Genomic DNA, 17,558 nt, shown 5'->3' with positions numbered 1-17,558 from the left:
AATAATAAAGAAGCCTATTAGCTCAGCATTAGAAAATCTCTTGGATATTACCAAATCGGTGAAATTGTTCAGTGGTTATGAAGCATGGTGGTAACCGTAATTAAGGGTTTCAGAAGTGCCTTAAATTAATAATCTATAACCATTGGCTAAATTATTTTGATTTGTTTTTTTTTTACTATCCAGGAATCCGCATGCATATTATTGTGCGCTTTTCATTGATGTTGGCTTCTTCTTGGTGAAGTGTTTCTCGGTTTAGCAATTTACGCATCACACATTCTTTTTGCATTGGATTGGTGGTCTGTTCTGCTATCGCAAATCCAGTGTTGAAATTCTGTCGATAATCTTTCAGAGGATCTCATGAATGCGTTTCACAGCTTTTCTTTTGGCATGATCAGCTGCTGAAGACGGCTATCTGCTTGTTTCCATATAGGTTTTTGCACTTTTTGAAAACCAGTGTTACACTCATTGCGCATAAATTATAAACCATTTTATTGGTTTACATGTGTGTAACTCACAAAGCGATGCTCGCAAGGATATATGCCCCGCAAGCTTTGTTAACACTTGATCGTAAAACAATGGGGTCGTCTTTAGGATACAGACACAAGATTTTCCGTCAAAAGATGTCATTGCTCTATTTTATAGCGGGTAATAACGAGTTTACCTCCTAACAAAAAAGTTGACTATTCACCACTAAAAACGGAGGCACTTTTGCATGTGTTTTTACATAAAAGAAAATAACTTAACTAAAACTAAAAGTCCTAATTAATTACTTATATTTGTACCCGACATATACATATTTCTACCAGAGACTTAAACGCAGAGTAAGTTTGTTGCCACTCTAACACCCACAAAACACCTGTAACTGACACGCCCACACTTTTAAAAAATTGTTTAATTTTGATTTTATTATTTGTGTTGTAAATTTCTATTGGTATGACACTAATTTTTTCGGGATCGGGATATATTAAAAAATTGATTTTAATGTTGTAATACATTTGAGTTCTATTTGGTAAGCAAAATAATAAAATCAAAAAGAAAATTTACAAATTTGGGTGTGACTAGTTGGAGCGGTATGTGGGTGTTAGAAGAGGCGTGGGCAAAATGTTTTGGTTTACCGATGGAAAGAGGATAGATAAATAATAAAACGAAAAACACTTACAAATATTTTAATTCAGTTTTGGGGCGTAAAAGTGGGACTGGCAAACAACTTTTTTTGGAAAATCGTAAGAAATTTGCGAGACTAATTAAAAAGTAAAAATTATTAGTTTGGGAATTTTCTGAATTTATAGGGTCCTACTTGTAACATAATTTTAACAAATCTAGTACTTTTTACCTTTTACTCGACGAGTAACCGGTGTAAATATAAAAGGTGGAACAGGGAATTTGTATTGCGTCAAACTTAGTATAGGATATAAGCCAATGGCGGTATTGGCCTTTAGTTTTCTTGGCTTGTAAAAGTTGCGTGTTATTCATGGCTATCGAGAAACATATTTGTCTCTTAAAGTTAAACGTTGTATGTTCGTTTTTTTTTTACTCCAGACTGATAATGACCTCTTCAATACCACAATGTGGGTAGCTGTTGCTTGAATTCGACATCTGGACCAATTTTATATCGCGGTATCGTCTGCAAATGTTTCAACATTGCAAGCCGCTATCCATATGACATAGAGGTTGGTTCAAGGACGCTGCCTTAAGAATCTCGAGGACCTACACTAAAGTTTTCATATTAAAACTTCTATTGTAGAGGTACGGTTTAAGTAGGGTGTGAGTGTTTGCCGAATTACGCTGATTTTATGCATTATACCGGCGTAATCAAAAAAAGCTTAGGTAGCTTCAAAGCGAGCGGACGTGTTTTTTTCTGCGCTCCGAATTTATTTTTGTTTTGATAAATCCAGGGGTGGAATTTAACAAATTCTTTAATAATTCAATTTCGTAATCTGTACTAGTTAAAGTTCCGTTCGCTTCGCGAGTGAATCTTTGGTGATATGTGCATTATTTTAATAAATTAATTCAATCTGTTCTCTTTCTGTCTTTGCGTTTTGTTTACTCTCTCTTTCGTGCGTTGTTCGTAGTGCTGTTTGGTGTTGTTTTTGTACTTAACTGCACGGTGCACCCGCTCTCTCGCTCTCCCACACAAAATCCTAAAGTGCAGACTGCGCTCTTGCGGTACATTTTTTGATTTTGTCATTCGGTACAGTGGTCAAAACCCAATTAAATATGGAAACCAATGTTGTCTGCTTCCATAACAAATGCCGTCAGGTAATAAAGCCTGAGCAATCAAAAATGACCTGTTGGCTATCTGATAGAATGGTGCAACGGCCGAACAAGTGATCACCTAGCTAAAGGCCCTAATCTAAAATACTGTTGTGATACTTGCCTAGGAGTTGCGAATGAAATGCAACTCTTTATGCGCCAAACTAAAGGTGGCTTGAAAGGACTGATCAACAGTTTTGGCGTGGCTAGAGATAGTTTTCGTCGAGCTGATGATCTTCTTTCTGCGCTTGATTCGAAATTTAATAGCCTTAAACTATTAGAAGAATCTCCAAAGCGCAAGAAAGGCGCTGGTGGTAGGCTGCCTAAGGGGAATGCCCCGCAACCTTCGGCAAGTGATCAACAGGACTCCACAGCTGATCAGTTGACGATCGCAGCAAACCCTCAAATGTTGCTTAGATCGGCAGCTAAAAAAGATTCGGTGCAATTCGATCAATCGGTTGTGGAGGGAGTCCAGCCTGGGATTGCTACAGATTCCGTTTTGTCCGCACTGGTTTCTCAACCGGTGATTCCACCCGTCCCGAATAGTTTACACCACCACCACAAAGGAATATTGAGTCCGGACTACCGGCACAAGTTGGCACTTCAGAAATACAACCTGCAGTGCCAAAACCCCTCTCGGTGGTTCCACTAAAGAAACAAATTTTTGTTTCTCGGCTTTCCCCTGATCAAACATCATCTGATGTACTGTCTTATATACAAGACAAAACAAAAGCCGACAACATAAAAGTGGAAAAATTTAACTTTTCTTATGCTAGGGACATCTCATCTTTTAAGATAACTGTCCCAAATGAGCTATTCTCAACCATATGTTCTGGCGATTTTTGGCCGGAAAGTATGATTGTGAAAGAATTTGAAGCTAAGATTAAAAATAGAAAAAAAGGGCCCGTGGGAACTAGACTTCCCACAAGTGGTCAGATCACTGCCCCATCCTCCTCTACTACTTCTACTTCCTTATCTTCAAAAAACTAAAATCTAGTCTCACTACCTGTTATCAAAATGTAAGAGGCTTGTGAAGTAAGCTAACTAATTTGTATTCTAATAGCCATTCCTTTTCATCCCATATTATTGTGTTTACAGAGACTTGGTTAAAACCGGAGATACTTAACTCCGAAGTTTTCCCAGGTATGTACACAGTATACAGGCATGATCGTCCCTCCAGGCGGGGAGGTGGAGTCCTAATTGCTGTTAGGTCTACCCTCACGTCAGAGGAGGTACTTTTTGATGAGTTCCGTAACTTAGAATTCTTATGCGTAAAGCTGTCATTTTCTGATAGCTATGTTTATATTACGTGCTCGTACATTCCGCCGTCTTCTGAATTTCCTGAATATATTAACCATTTGTCCGCTATCCAATCCGTTTCAAACAGACTGTCCGATAGGGACCAACTAGTTGTTCTAGGTGACTTTAGTATACCAGGCACAAAGTGGTCCACAGAAGAACAGTCGAATATGCTCCTGCCTATAGCACAGCATGACTTTATTGACGGCTTGCTTGACATATCGTTGTCGCAAGTTAATTATATTCGAAATTCTCTTGGTCGTTTATTGGATCTATGTTTTGTTACAAGTCCTGAAAGTGTGTTTCTGACTAGAGTAGCACCTCTTAGTCAACCAGTAGATCCATACCATCCAACTTTCGAGATGACAATCGACACAGGTACCGTATTAAAAGAGAGGCTAGATAAGTCAACCAAACGAATTCATTGTTTTTGTAAGGCAAACTTTCGGAGGCTAAATCTTTTTATATCTGGCTTTAATTGGTCCGATCTATATTCTTGCAACATAATGGCCGATGCCATAGATATTTTTTATACTGCAATTAAATCATTTTTCAACTCTTGTGTTCCGATGTACTATCCGTCTACCTCTAACAAACCTCCTTGGTTTAAAAAAGAGTTGACACATCTAGGAAATGTTAAGTCCAGACTTTATATAAAATTTAAAAATAACGGTTCTCAATCTATATTTTCTAGATATGTAAGTGCTCGGTTAAATTTTACCGTGCCTAACGCTCAGTGTTATAAGAATTATCTAAACCGTTGTAAGTTCCAGTTCGCACAGGATCCCAAACAGTTTTATAATTTCGTTAACACTAAGCGCAAAACAACCAGTTACCCTTCCTCGCTATTTTTTGAAAATACTTCGGTAACATCGGATCAGGCAATAGCCGATCTATTTGCCAAGTTTTTTCAAACCACATATTCTACGTTACCTCATTCCGAACGGCCTTACTCTTACGCGGTATCAAAGTCAAATTTAATATTCTGGCCCACTTTAAACGAAAGCTCACTGCTTTATGATCTTCAGCGAGTTAAGCCTGTCTATTTGCCAGGTCCCGACGGAAATTAGATTCTGTGCGGAAGCCTTGTGCAAACCTCTACTAAAACCCCCAAATATGGAAGGAGTCCTTTGTGATCCCTCTCCATAAAAAAGGTAGCAAATCTGATGCAAGCAATTACAGAGGAATCTCCAAATTGTCTGCTATCCCTAAGCTTTTTGAAAACGATATCACTCCTCATTTGCAGCACCTTTGTAGGTCAATTATTTCACCATGTCAGCATGGGTTCATGAAACGCAGATCAACAACTACTAACCTTCTGGAGCTAAACTCCTTCGTAGTACAGGGCTTCCAAAATAATCTTCAAACAGATGTCATTTATACGGACTTAGTAAAGCATTCGACTCTGTTAATCATTCACTTTTAATAAAAAAACTAGATTTATTAGGTTTCCTGTTGATCTCCTAAATTGGATTCTAAGTTATCTGAATGGCAGGACGCAACGGGTCCTCTTTAAAAATTCTCTTTCTTGTATTCTCCGAGTCCCATCCGGCGTCCCACAAGAGAGCCACCTAGGTCCGCTCCATTTTACCTTATTTATCATTCGCGTGTACTATCTCGCCATTTGGACTTACAATCCGATCTAGATTGCTTTCAAACATTGTGCCGTGATAACGTATTAAACTTAAATGGCTCTAAGTGTAAAGTTATGACCTTTTTTCGTGCCCACTCAATGCACGCAACTTATACTTTAAGTGGGTGCTCTTTGGACAGAATAACACATGTTGATGATCTTGGTGTTCTTCTTGACCCTAAACTTAAATTTTCAGACCATATTTCGTCTATTGTCAATAAGGCCAGGGGTGTGCTTGGTTTTATAAAACGGTGGTCAAAGGAATTTGATGATCCTTACATGACCAAAACCTTATTTATTTCTCTAGTCCGTCCGATCGTCGAGTATGGATCACCTGTTTGGAGTCCACAATATGAAGTTTACTCGGACCGCATTGAATCGGTTCAAAAGAACTTCTTACTTTTTCCTTACGGCGCCTTAATTGGGATGCAAACCTTTTAACCTTATTCGTGGTGAAGTGGACTTCGTGGTGAAGTCCCGACTTGGTTAGTCGGCTAAACTTCACTGTTCCAAGCAGATTTACTAGAAATTACGTACCTCTAATTTTAAATCATTGTATATCTAACTATGGTTGCATGATCCCTACAGAGTATTATGTTCTGAATATAATAGATTCTATCCTATTATCTCTAATTCTGACTCTCTGCCGTTTTAAAAGCGATCAATACTAACGTACTTAACGAATTCTTAGATCTTACTACTATATACATACATATATTTCCTCGTCCTTTACTGTCTTCTATATCGCGTCTATCTTCCCGCGATTCGAGCCGTACGATACACGGCAGCGCCCCTCGGTCGGTTGGGCGGGAGTTGTGGCCGTGGGACTTGCGCGTAAAAAAAAAGAAAAAAAAAAAAATTGTCGAAAGCGTGTTGAAAGTCAAGTAATCTTGAATTTCCCAATTTCCAATTGTCGTTCGTAATTCTGCTGTTGTTCTGCTTGCTCTTGCTCTCTAGTTCTATGAATTTATCCAAACCAAAATTGATGTGCCGGAATAACATTGTGCACTTATAGATATGGGATTATGCACTTTAAATTTTTGGAGTACTTTTGACTAAAACGAGAGTAAAGTTATGAGTTTGTATTGTGTGACCTTTTTCCACATTTTAAACAAAATGGCATACAAAAGTTCACAAAAGACATTAATTGCACAATTTGGGAGTTAATATATAATATTTGGAGTTATTAGGACTTTTGATTTTAATTTTGCAATATCAATTGGAGTCTGGTTTCGATTGCTTTTTTACTTTTGCAACTTCGCCTAAATAATTTCAGCTTTTTCAAGCTTCTTCAAGGTTTAGAGCCCTGGTAAATCTGTGACGGGCCCCCTTAAAACATTGTTCTCAGGATGGCGGTCTTCTGGTTCCACAGTACGTCTCAAACCTCAGCATATCCCTCCCTTGTGTTGTAGAAATTTTGGATGTTGCGACGAGTAAATACACCAGTACATTGGCATAACAATTTATGCCCTCCTTGTTGTTGAGCTGCTGATTTGCATATTTTTTAGAAGTACAAAAATTGGTGTTCGGAGATTGTATACCCTGCCTTATTTTCTTTGAATTTCCTCAAATATACCAGCAACGATTTTACCACTCCCACGATGTTCATATACAAAGGCCCTAAACGCTAAAAATACTTAAATTAAACTTAAAATGAATTAAATGGTTATGGGATACTAATATAATCCTTGAACCCTGTACGTAATTTAGAAAGCAGATGCGTTCTAATTTAACTCTGGTTTGAAATATTGGGATTTTTAGAAAGTGTGGGCGTGATAGTTTGTTATACGGTTTGTTTTGTGTAAAAAAACGAGCGTGGTAATCTTCTGAAACAGGATTACGATGCCTGTCAACTATCGAGTTTTTGTGGTTCCCGATATTTCATACAGGCAGACGGACAGTGATTCTGATCACTTTATAGGGTCGGCCAATCTCATTGTTACATTGAAGCGAATATAGTATACGTTTTTACTCTAGGTGTATAAAGTGAAATAAATAGCATTGCCCTTTGACTGCGTTGTCCTACATCGTTAGAATACTTATTGTGTTTTGTATCTACAATATTAAATAATATTCTATACTTTACCTCTTGGGTGACGATAAATCCAGCCGTCAGCGGCGATATAAAAGACGCAGACATATGAATTGTTTGGCAAAATGCTAAAACAGCTGCGGAATGACCATGATTTGGCGCTAAGTCAATTATATTGGCCATAGCTCCAGCATAAGATGCAGTAATAAATATCACCGCTATAAACCATACCGTTAACAAAATATACACATTGTCTATATAACCGATACAGTATATTAACACCCCTGGAATAATTTGTGATAGAGCAGTAAATACTTTTCTTACATTAGTAAGATTTAAAACCTTATACAATACAATTTTGTCGGCAATATAACAAAAAAAAACTGATGATATGTATGAGCAAATAAATGGAACTCCAGAAAGAAAACCATTTGTTTCAAAATTAAATTTTAAAACACTTCCCATAAATGTCGGACCATTAACAATAAAAATGTAATGAACAAATATTCGACCAAAAGTTGTTACAGCAATTGCCCAAGCAGGTATGGATTTAAATATTTGCAGCCAAGGTACTTTAATTTTGACATTGCTGTTTACTTCGTTTCTTACGTTAAGTTCTATATAATTTAATTCATCTTCAGCAATACGAGGGTGCTCGCGTGGTGTATTAAAAGCAAGTAAATACCATAGTATACACCATCCAAGCCCTAAAGTACCAGTAGTATAAAAAATATATGGCCAACCCCATTCTGATAAAATAAATCCACACAGCGGATACGTTAAACCAATACCAATGCTAAAACCTTGAAAACTTGACATAAATCGTGAACGTTCCGTAAGGGGTATCCAATATCCAACTATTGCATACATGGCAGGCCACGTCAAACCAGAGGCAAATCCCTGAATAGACCGTAACACAATGACAGCTATGTAATGTAATTGCCCGGCTGACGGCATCATAAAACTACATAGAGCTGTTGCTAACTGTGACCATCCAAATACGCACTTGGTTCCAAACAATTCTGTGGCAACCCCTCCAACCACCTGGGATAACACATAGCACCAATAGAAAGAACTTATTATAACAGATTTTACTATTGTTCTTTGGTCATCAGTGCCACTACCCTAAAAATGTTCATTATTATATTTTGGTGTATGTACAAATAAATTACTATTTTTTATATTACCAGAATTTGCTGCGATTCGTTAACAGATTGCTTTTGTGTTGAATTGTCGTTCGACATCATTGCTACCAATGCAAAATTCATATCATTGCGCATCATAAAAGAGACCAGAAAGCCAGACCACGACAGAAAATAAAGCACCAAGCGCGCTGGAATTTTGTCTGAAAATAAATAAATTAAGTATAAACATATTTTTACCCGTTACTTGTAAAGTAAAAGCGTATACTAGATTCGTTGAAAAGTATGTAACAGGCAGAAGGAAGTATATATATTCTATATTAATCAGGATCAATAGCCGAGTCGATCTGGCCATGCCCGTCTGTCCGCATGAACGGCGAGGTCTCAGGAACTAAAGCTAGAAGGTTGAGATTAAGCATACAGATTCTAGAGACATAGACGCAGAGCAAGTTTTTTGACCCATTTTGCTCAAAGGCCCACAAACCGGCCAAAACTGCCACGCTCACACTTGTTTTGATATTTTTTTATTTCTTTGGTAGTCTTGTAAATTTCTATCGATTTGCTGAACAACTTTTTGCCATGCCCACTCTAACGCTAACAAACCGCCCAAAACTTTAACGTCCAATGTTTTGATATTTTGTTATATTTCTAATAGCTTTGTAAATTTGAATCGATTTTCAGGTAAACTATTTTCCCAGCCCACCCTAACGCCCACAACCCGCCCAAAACAGCCACGCCCACACTTTTAAATTTTGCCACGCCCACTCTAACGCCCAAAAGCCGCCAAAAACTGTCAATGTTGAAGACACTCCTGCGCACTTCCAATAGCTGAGTAACGGGTATCAGATAGCCGGGGAACCCGTTACTCGTAGAGTAAAAGGGTATACTAGATTCGTTGAAAAGTGAGTAACAGGGAGACGGAAGCGTTTCCGACCATATAAAGTATATATATTCTTGATCAGGATCAATAGCCGAGTCGACCTGGCCACGTCCGTCTGTCCGTCCGTATGAACGTCAGGAACTATAAAACCTTTTTTTTGTTTTCGCGAGTCCCCAGCCACGGCCACACCTCCCGCCCAACCGACCGAAGGGCGCTGCCGTGTATCGTACGTCTCGAATCGCGGAAAGATAGACGCGATATAGAAGACAGTAAAGGACGAGGAAATATATGTATACTAGTAGTAAGATCTAAGAATTGGTTAAGTACGTTAGTATTGATCGCTTTAAGAACGGCAGAGAGTCAGAATTAGAGATAATAGGATAGAATCTATTATAGTCAGAACATAATACTCTGTAGGGATCATGCAACTCATAGATAGATCTACAATGATTTAAAATTAGAGGTACGTAATTTCTAGTAAATCTGCTTGGAACATTGAAGTTTAGCCGACTAACCAAGTCGGGACTTCACCACGAAGTCCACTTCACCACGAATAAGGTTAAAAATAAAGACTGTTCCAAGCATCGTTCTACGGTTAGCTAAGGAGGGTAAGTTAATTAACATTAATCTACTTGAATAAGGAGGTAATCTAAGGTTTGCATCCCAATTAAGGCGCCGTAAGGCAAAAAGTAAGAAGTTCTTTTGAACCGATTCAATGCGGTCCGAGTAAACTTCATATTGTGGACTCCAAACAGGTGATCCATACTCGACGATCGGACGGACTAGAGAAATAAATAAGGTTTTGGTCATGTAAGGATCATCAAATTCCTTTGACCACCGTTTTATAAAACCAAGCACACCCCTAACTTATTGACAATAGACGAAATATGGTCTGAAAATTTAAGTTTGGGGTCCAGAAGAACACCAAGATCATCAACATGAGTTATTCTGTCCAAAGAGCACCCGCTTAAAGTGTAAGTTGCGTGCATTGAGTTGGCACGACAAAAGGTCATAACTTTACACTTAAGTTTAATACGTTATCACGGCACCAGGCTTGAAAGCAATCTAGATCGGATTGTAAGTCCAAATGGCGAGAAATGTTCGTATATTGCAAGCATAATTTTACATCATCAGCGTACATTAGTACACGCGAATGATTTATTATTAAGGGAAGGTCGTTAATAAATAAGGTAAAAAGGAGCGGACCTAGGTGGCTCCCTTGTGGGACGCCGGATGTGACTCGGAGAATACAAGAAAGAGAATTTTTAAAGAGGACACGTTGCGTCCTGCCATTCAGATAACTTGGAATCCAATTTAGGAGATCAACAGGGAAACCTAATAAATCAAGATTTTTTAATAAAAGTGAATGATTAACAGAGTCGAATGCTTTACTAAAATCCGTATAAATGACATCTGTTTGAAGATTATTTTTGAAGCCCTGTACTACGAAGGAGTTTAGCTCCAGAAGGTTAGTAGTTGTTGATCTGCGTTTCATGAACCCATGCTGACATGGTGATATAATTGACCTACAAAGGTGCTGCAAATGAGGAGTGATAACGTTTTCAAAAAGCTTAGGGATAGCAGACAATTTGGAGATTCCTCTGTAATTGCTTGCATCCGATTTGCTACCTTTTTTATGGAGAGGGATCACAAAGGACTCCTTCCATATTTGGGGGTTTTAGTAGAGGTTTGCACAAGGCTTCCGCACAGAATCTAATTTCCGTCGGGACCTGGCAAATAGACAGGCTTAACTCGCTGAAGATCATAAAGCAGTGAGCTTTCGTTTAAAGTGGGAAAGAATATTAAATTTGACTTTGATACCGCGTAAGAGTAAGGCCGTTCGGAATGAGGTAACGTAGAATATGTGGTTTGAAAAAACTTGGCAAATAGATCGGCTATTGCCTGATCCGATGTTACCGAAGTATTTTCAAAAAATAGCGAGGAAGGATAACTGGTTGTTTTGCGCTTAGTGTTAACGAAATTATAAAACTGTTTGGGATCCTGTGCGAACTGGAACTTACAACGGTTTAGATAATTCTTATAACACTGAGCGTTAGGCACGGTAAAATTTAAACGAGCACTTACATATTTAGAAAATATAGATTGAGAACCGTTATTTTTAAATTTTATATAAAGTCTGGACTTAACATTTCCTAGATGTGTCAACTCTTTTTTAAACCAAGGAGGTTTGTTAGAGGTAGACGGATAGTACATCGGAACACAAGAGTTGAAAAATGATTTAATTGCAGTATAAAAAATATCTATGGCATCGGCCATTATGTTGCAAGAATATAGATCGGACCAATTAAAGCCAGATATAACAAGATTTAGCCTCCGAAAGTTTGCCTTACAAAAACAATGAATTCGTTTGGTTGACTTATCTAGCCTCTCTTTTAATACGGTACCTGTGTCGATTGTCATCTCGAAAGTTGGATGGTATGGATCTACTGGTTGACTAAGAGGTGCTACTCTAGTCAGAAACACACTTTCAGGACTTGTAACAAAACATAGATCCAATAAACGACCAAGAGAATTTCGAATATAATTAACTTGCGACAACGATATGTCAAGCAAGCCGTCAATAAAGTCATGCTGTGCTATAGGCAGGAGCATATTCGACTGTTCTTCTGTGGACCACTTTGTGCCTGGTATACTAAAGTCACCTAGAACAACTAGTTGGTCCCTATCGGACAGTCTGTTTGAAACGGATTGGATAGCGGACAAATGGTTAATATATTCAGGAAATTCAGAAGACGGCGGAATGTACGAGCACGTAATATAAACATAGCTATCAGAAAATGACAGCTTTACGCATAAGAATTCTAAGTTACGGAACTCATCAAAAAGTACCTCCTCCGACGTGAGGGTAGACCTAACAGCAATTAGGACTCCACCTCCCCGCCTCGAGGGACGATCATGCCTGTATACTGTGTACATACCTGGGAAAACTTCGGAGTTAAGTATCTCCGGTTTTAACCAAGTCTCTGTAAACACAATAATATGGGATGCAAAGGAATGGCTATTAGAATACAAATTAGTTAGCTTACTTCACAAGCCTCTTACATTTTGATAACAGGTAGTGAGACTAGATTTTAGTTTTTTTAAGATAAGGAAGTAGAAGTAGTAGAGGAGGATGGGGCAGTGATATGGCCACTTGTGGGAAGTTTAATTCCCACGGGCCCTTTTTTTCTATTTTTAATCTTAGCTTCAAACTCTTTCACAATCATACAATCCGGCCAAAAATCACCAGAACATATGCTTGAGAATAGCTCATTTTGGAAAGTTATCTTGAAAGATGAGATGTCCCTAGCATAAGAAAAGTTACATTTTTTCCACTTTTATGTTGTCGGTTTTTTTGTATTTTGTTTTGTGTATAAGACAGTAGATCAGATGATGTTTGATCAGAAGAAAGCCGAGAAACAAAAATTTGTTTCTTTAGTGGAACCAACGAGAGGAGTTTTGGCACTGCAGGTTGTATTTCTGAAGTGTCAACTTGTGTCGGTAGTCCGGACTCAATAAACTATTCGGGACGGGTGGAATCACCGGTTGAGAAACCAGTGCGGACAAAACGGTATCTGTAGCAATCCCAGGCTGGACTCCCTCCACAACCGATTGATCGAATTGCACCGAATCTTTTTTAGCTGCCGATCTAAGCAACATTTGAGGGTTTGCTGCGATCGTCAACTGATCAGCTGTGGAGTCCTGTTGATCACTTGCCGAAGGTTGCGGGGCATTCCCCTTAGGCAGCCTACCACCAGCGGCTTTCTTGCGCTTTGGAGATTCTTCTAATAGTTTGAGGCTATTAAATTGTGAGTCAAGCGCAGAAAGAAGATCATCAGCTCGACGAAAACTATCTCTAGCCACGCCAAAACTGTTGATCAGTCCTTTCAAGCCACCTTTCGTTTGGCGCATAAAGAGTTGCATTTCATTCGCAACTCCTAGGCAAGTATCACAACAGTATTTTAGATTAGGGCCTTTAGCTAGGTCATCACTTGTTCGGCCGTTAAAACCGGCGCACTTAGTGTGCACCATTCTATCACATAGCCAACAGGTCATTTTTGATTGCGCAGGCTTTATTACCTGACGGCATTTGTTATGGAAGCAGACAACATTGGTTTCCATATTTAATTGGGTTTTGACCACTGTACCGAATGACAAAATCAGAAAGTGTACCGCAAGAGCGCAGTCTGCACTTTAGGATTTTGTGTGGGAGAGCGAGAGAGCGGGTGCACCGTGCAGTTAAGTACAAAAACAAACCAAACAGCACTACGGACAACGCACGAAAGAGAGAGTAAACAAAACGCAAAGACAGAAAGAGAACAGATTTATTTATTTATAATTTATTAAAATAATGCACATATCACAAAAGATTCACTCGCGAAGCGAACGGAACGGAACTAGTACGCATTACGAAATTGAATTATTAAAGAATTTGTTAAAATCCACCTCTGGATTTAGCAAAACAAAAATAAATTCGGAGCGCAGAAAAAAAACACGACCGTTCGCTTTGAAGCTAGAAGACGTCTTGAAAGTTGAGATTCAGCATGCAAACTCCAGAGACATAGAAGCAGCGCAAGTTTGTCGATTCATGTTGCCCCGCCCACTCTAACGCCCAAAAACCGCCTAAAACTGCCACGCCCACACTTTTGAAAAATTTTTGGATATTTTTTTATTTTTGTATTAATCTTGTATGTTTCTAACGATTTGCCAAAAAAACTTTTTGTCACGCCCACTCTAACGACCAAAAACCGCACAAAACTGCTACGCCCACACTTTTGAAAAATGTTTTGATATTTTTTCATTTTTGTATTAGTCTTGTAAATTTCTAATGATTTGCCACGCCCAGTCTAGCGCTCACAAACCGCCAAAAACTGTCAGTGCTGAAGACTCCTTCGCACTTTCATTAGCTGAGTAACGGGTATCAGATAGTCGGGGATCTCGACTATAGCATTCTCTCTTGTTTTAATGTGCATTACCGTGATTATAGGTACATACATACATATATACTTTAATGAAAAGCTCTATTGAGCGGGTTGAAATCCGTATTGTGGTGAGTATTGTAAAGATACATACAATTTTTCTCCCTATTGCAAAACATGACGTTATTGACGGCTTGCTCGACATATCGATGTCGCAAATGATTAATACTCAAAATTCTCTTGGTCGTTTACTTGACCTAGGCTTTGTAAACGCGACTTACACTCTAAGTGGTTGCTCTTTGGACAGAATACCATTGGCTGGAGATCTTGATGTTCTTGTGAATTCTAAAATTAAATTTTCATATCATATTTCGTCTATTAGGTCAAAGGAATTTGATGATCCTTTTATGACTTGTCCGTCCGGTTCTTGAGTATGGATAACCTATTTGGAGTCCACAATACGGAGTTCACTCGGACCGCATTGAATCGTTTCAAAAAAACTTTTTACTGTTTGACTTACGACGCCTAAATTCGGATGCAATTTTTCATTACCTCCTTATTCGAGTAGACTAATGCTAATTAATTTACCTTCCCTAGCTGACCGTAGAAAGCCGCTTGGAACAGTATTTATTTGTGGTGAAGTTGATAATTCCGACTTGATTAGTCGGTTAAACTTTTCAGATCCAAGCAGATTCTCTAGAAATTACGTACCCCTAATTTTAAATCAATGTACAGAGTATTATGTTCAGACTTTAATAGATTTTATCATATTATCTCTAATTCTGGCTCTCTGCCGCTCTGAAAGGGATTATTATAAACTTATTTGAACCATAGTTATATCTAACTTATATTTAAATATTTCCTCGTTTCTTCTTCTAAAGTCAGGTGACCCGTTACTTGGTTAATAAGGTGCGAAAGATGAGTCTAAAGCAATAAAACATTATATGCTTAAGCATCCAGTATGGAGCTAGCTTTATAATATTAAAGCAACCTATTAACATTTTCCAAATTTTTTGCACTGCGCAAGCATCAGTGAAATCTAAATGCTTAAACACGTGCTTTAATACATTGAGCTGATACTGGTATGAGTAAATATTTTTCACAAAAAAATCTTTAAATTACCAGCTTTAAATAATATTTCTTTCGCAGACCAATATCTGTCTTAGAAATAAATTAACTTTTCAACTCGTATTTACGGGTAAAAATCCGTGAAAAATCTATTTAATAATCCCTAAATAAGTAAATTTAATTGGCCTTCAGCGGAGTTAGAGGACCGGAAAACAAAGCATTATTTCAAACAGATGAACGGAGTAGCCATATTGCTTCCTCCCTCAATCTTTCCCTAATTGCTTCTGTGACTAGTACAAACGAATAGCGTTTGCCAGAGAAAGGAATTCCATCATTCGCTTTAGTAAAGGAGGTACACATATCTCTCCCAAAAATGTACAGCAGCTTGATATAGCCTAATATAAACGGAAAGAGTCGGTTGTATGGATTCGGCCATATCGCACCTTCCCCCTTGTAAACTTTTCCTTCATTGAGCTAGTCTGGATTCACCTAGGTATTTAATTTAGTTGCCTTGCATTGCATGAACATATCACGGCGTCTACACATTAATTACACGTTGCAGCTAAGCCTCTGAGAATCATTTTATGTTTTTTGTGTAGCAATTTATTTACACCCAGAGGCTAATTATTTTAATGCATTGATTGCAGTGACTGTCGAAGGAAAATAATTATGGTAATTTGATAGTGTGGGAGGGAGAATTTGAGAATTTGGCAACAAAGTGTTGCTATGAAAATCGATTGTGGTCACCCTCCTTCTGCATCCAAATATGGGGCACTGCAAATGTTATGAAAGACCAATGAAATCAAAACCGGGCGCTGCGCATAATTGCAAATGAGGATTGGTACATCAGGAACGAAGCCCTAGCAAATGACCTTCATATTTCCTCTGTCAAAAAACAGTTCAACCGTCAATAGAGCCGATACAAAGAACGCCCCACAGTTCACATTACAGCACCTGGCAGCCTGCTTGGCTAGCCCGATGACCATGGCGATCTCTGGACAAAAAAACGAAATGTCCCTAAAGTCCTAAAGCAATAATTGATCAATTGTAATTAAAATAGTTTTCTCTGTTTCTGTATTCGCGTTATATTTTCTTATTTATTTAGTATAGCATTAATTTGGTTAATTTATATATATTACACAAAAAAAACAAAATGTCGGTTAGGGTGAGGGCTAGGAATGGTGGATTATGGTGAGTTGATTTTTTTGGAACACGGAACGGGAGGTCAAGAGAGTGCCATCTCTAGTCTTTGACGTTGGTCTGTAGTATCCAGCATAATGAAGGCTATTGTTAACCCAACTGATTTTAGGATACGCAAAGCAGGATCTCAGCTCCGCTGGTATCACCCGGTCTATCAGCCGCACCAATCGTTGCGCTGCGTTGAGCCGCCCGAATGGCATCATCCGGAACTGATGCAACGGTCTCCCAGGAACTGAGGACGCGGTGTATTCCTTGTTCTTGTTATCCAATTTGATCTACAAGAGCGCAAACTTCAGATCCACACTGGCGATATAGTGCGTCTGGTCGATCCTGGAGAGGATACCATCAACACTGGGTAGAGGGTATCCGTCCTTCACCGTCAAAGCGTTCAGCTTGCGGGCAACCAGACAAAACCGGACATTCTTTGTTCTCATCACTTTCGCGTTCATCGCTGTTTTTTGAATTAGCTTCATCAATCTCATTTAGTTCGTCTGTCTTAGCGTTCACCTCATCATATTCTTCATTTTTATTTATATCAATTTCATTACCATTCTGTTTGTTATACCCGTTACTCGTAGAGTAAAAGGGTATACTAGATTCGTTGAAAAAGTATGTAACAGGGAGAAGGAAGCGTTTCCGACCATATAAAGTATATATATTCTTGATCAGGATCAATAGCCGAGTCGAGCTGGCCATGTCCGTCTGTCTGTCCGTCTGTCCGTCCGTATGTACGTCGAGATCTCAGGAACTATAAAAGCTAGAAAGTTGAGAATAAGCATACAGACTCCAGAGGTATAGACGCAGCGAAAGTTTTTGCCACGGCCACTCTAACGCCCACAAACCGCCCAAAACTGCCATGCCCACACTTTTGAAAAATGTTTTGATATTTTTTCATTTTTGTATTAGTCTTGTAAATTTCTATCGATTTGCCAAAAAACTTTTTGCCACGCCCACTCTAACGCCCACAAACCGCCGAAAACTGCCACGCCCACATTTTGCGAAACACCTTGAGGAAAAACCCCAGAAACAAAATTCCCAAAAGTCTCAAAACTGGCGTCAGAACGCCCAACAGGCAAAGGAAGAAAATCCTCAAAGCAAGCATCCAAAAGAATCAAAAAGACAAAAATGATCA

The 17,558-nt window shown here is 38.6% G+C and overlaps 1 protein-coding gene across 5 annotated transcripts in view; it reads right to left on the bottom strand.

Moving 5' to 3' along the window:
* Positions 1-17,558, bottom strand: part of LOC122625474 (sialin) — an 89,115-nt gene that overhangs the window by 3,636 nt on the left and 67,921 nt on the right. For 4 of the 5 annotated variants that reach the window (XM_043805567.1, XM_043805566.1, XM_043805565.1 and 1 more), the window contains 2 exons: positions 8,405-8,562; positions 7,272-8,342 (listed from right to left, as the gene is read on the bottom strand). In XM_043805567.1, the coding sequence (XP_043661502.1) occupies positions 7,272-8,342; positions 8,405-8,562 (1,229 nt within the window). The remainder of the gene's footprint in view (positions 1-7,271; positions 8,343-8,404; positions 8,563-17,558) is intronic. The other variant, XM_043805569.1, reaches the window with a different exon arrangement.

The sequence above is a fragment of the Drosophila teissieri genome, unplaced genomic scaffold (genome assembly GCF_016746235.2).
Source record: "Drosophila teissieri strain GT53w unplaced genomic scaffold, Prin_Dtei_1.1 Segkk10_quiver_pilon_scaf, whole genome shotgun sequence".
NCBI classification, from domain to species: Eukaryota; Metazoa; Arthropoda; class Insecta; order Diptera; family Drosophilidae; genus Drosophila; species Drosophila teissieri.
Note: the sequence above shows the minus strand (reverse complement) of the source record. Positions and strands in the feature narration are given on the sequence as shown.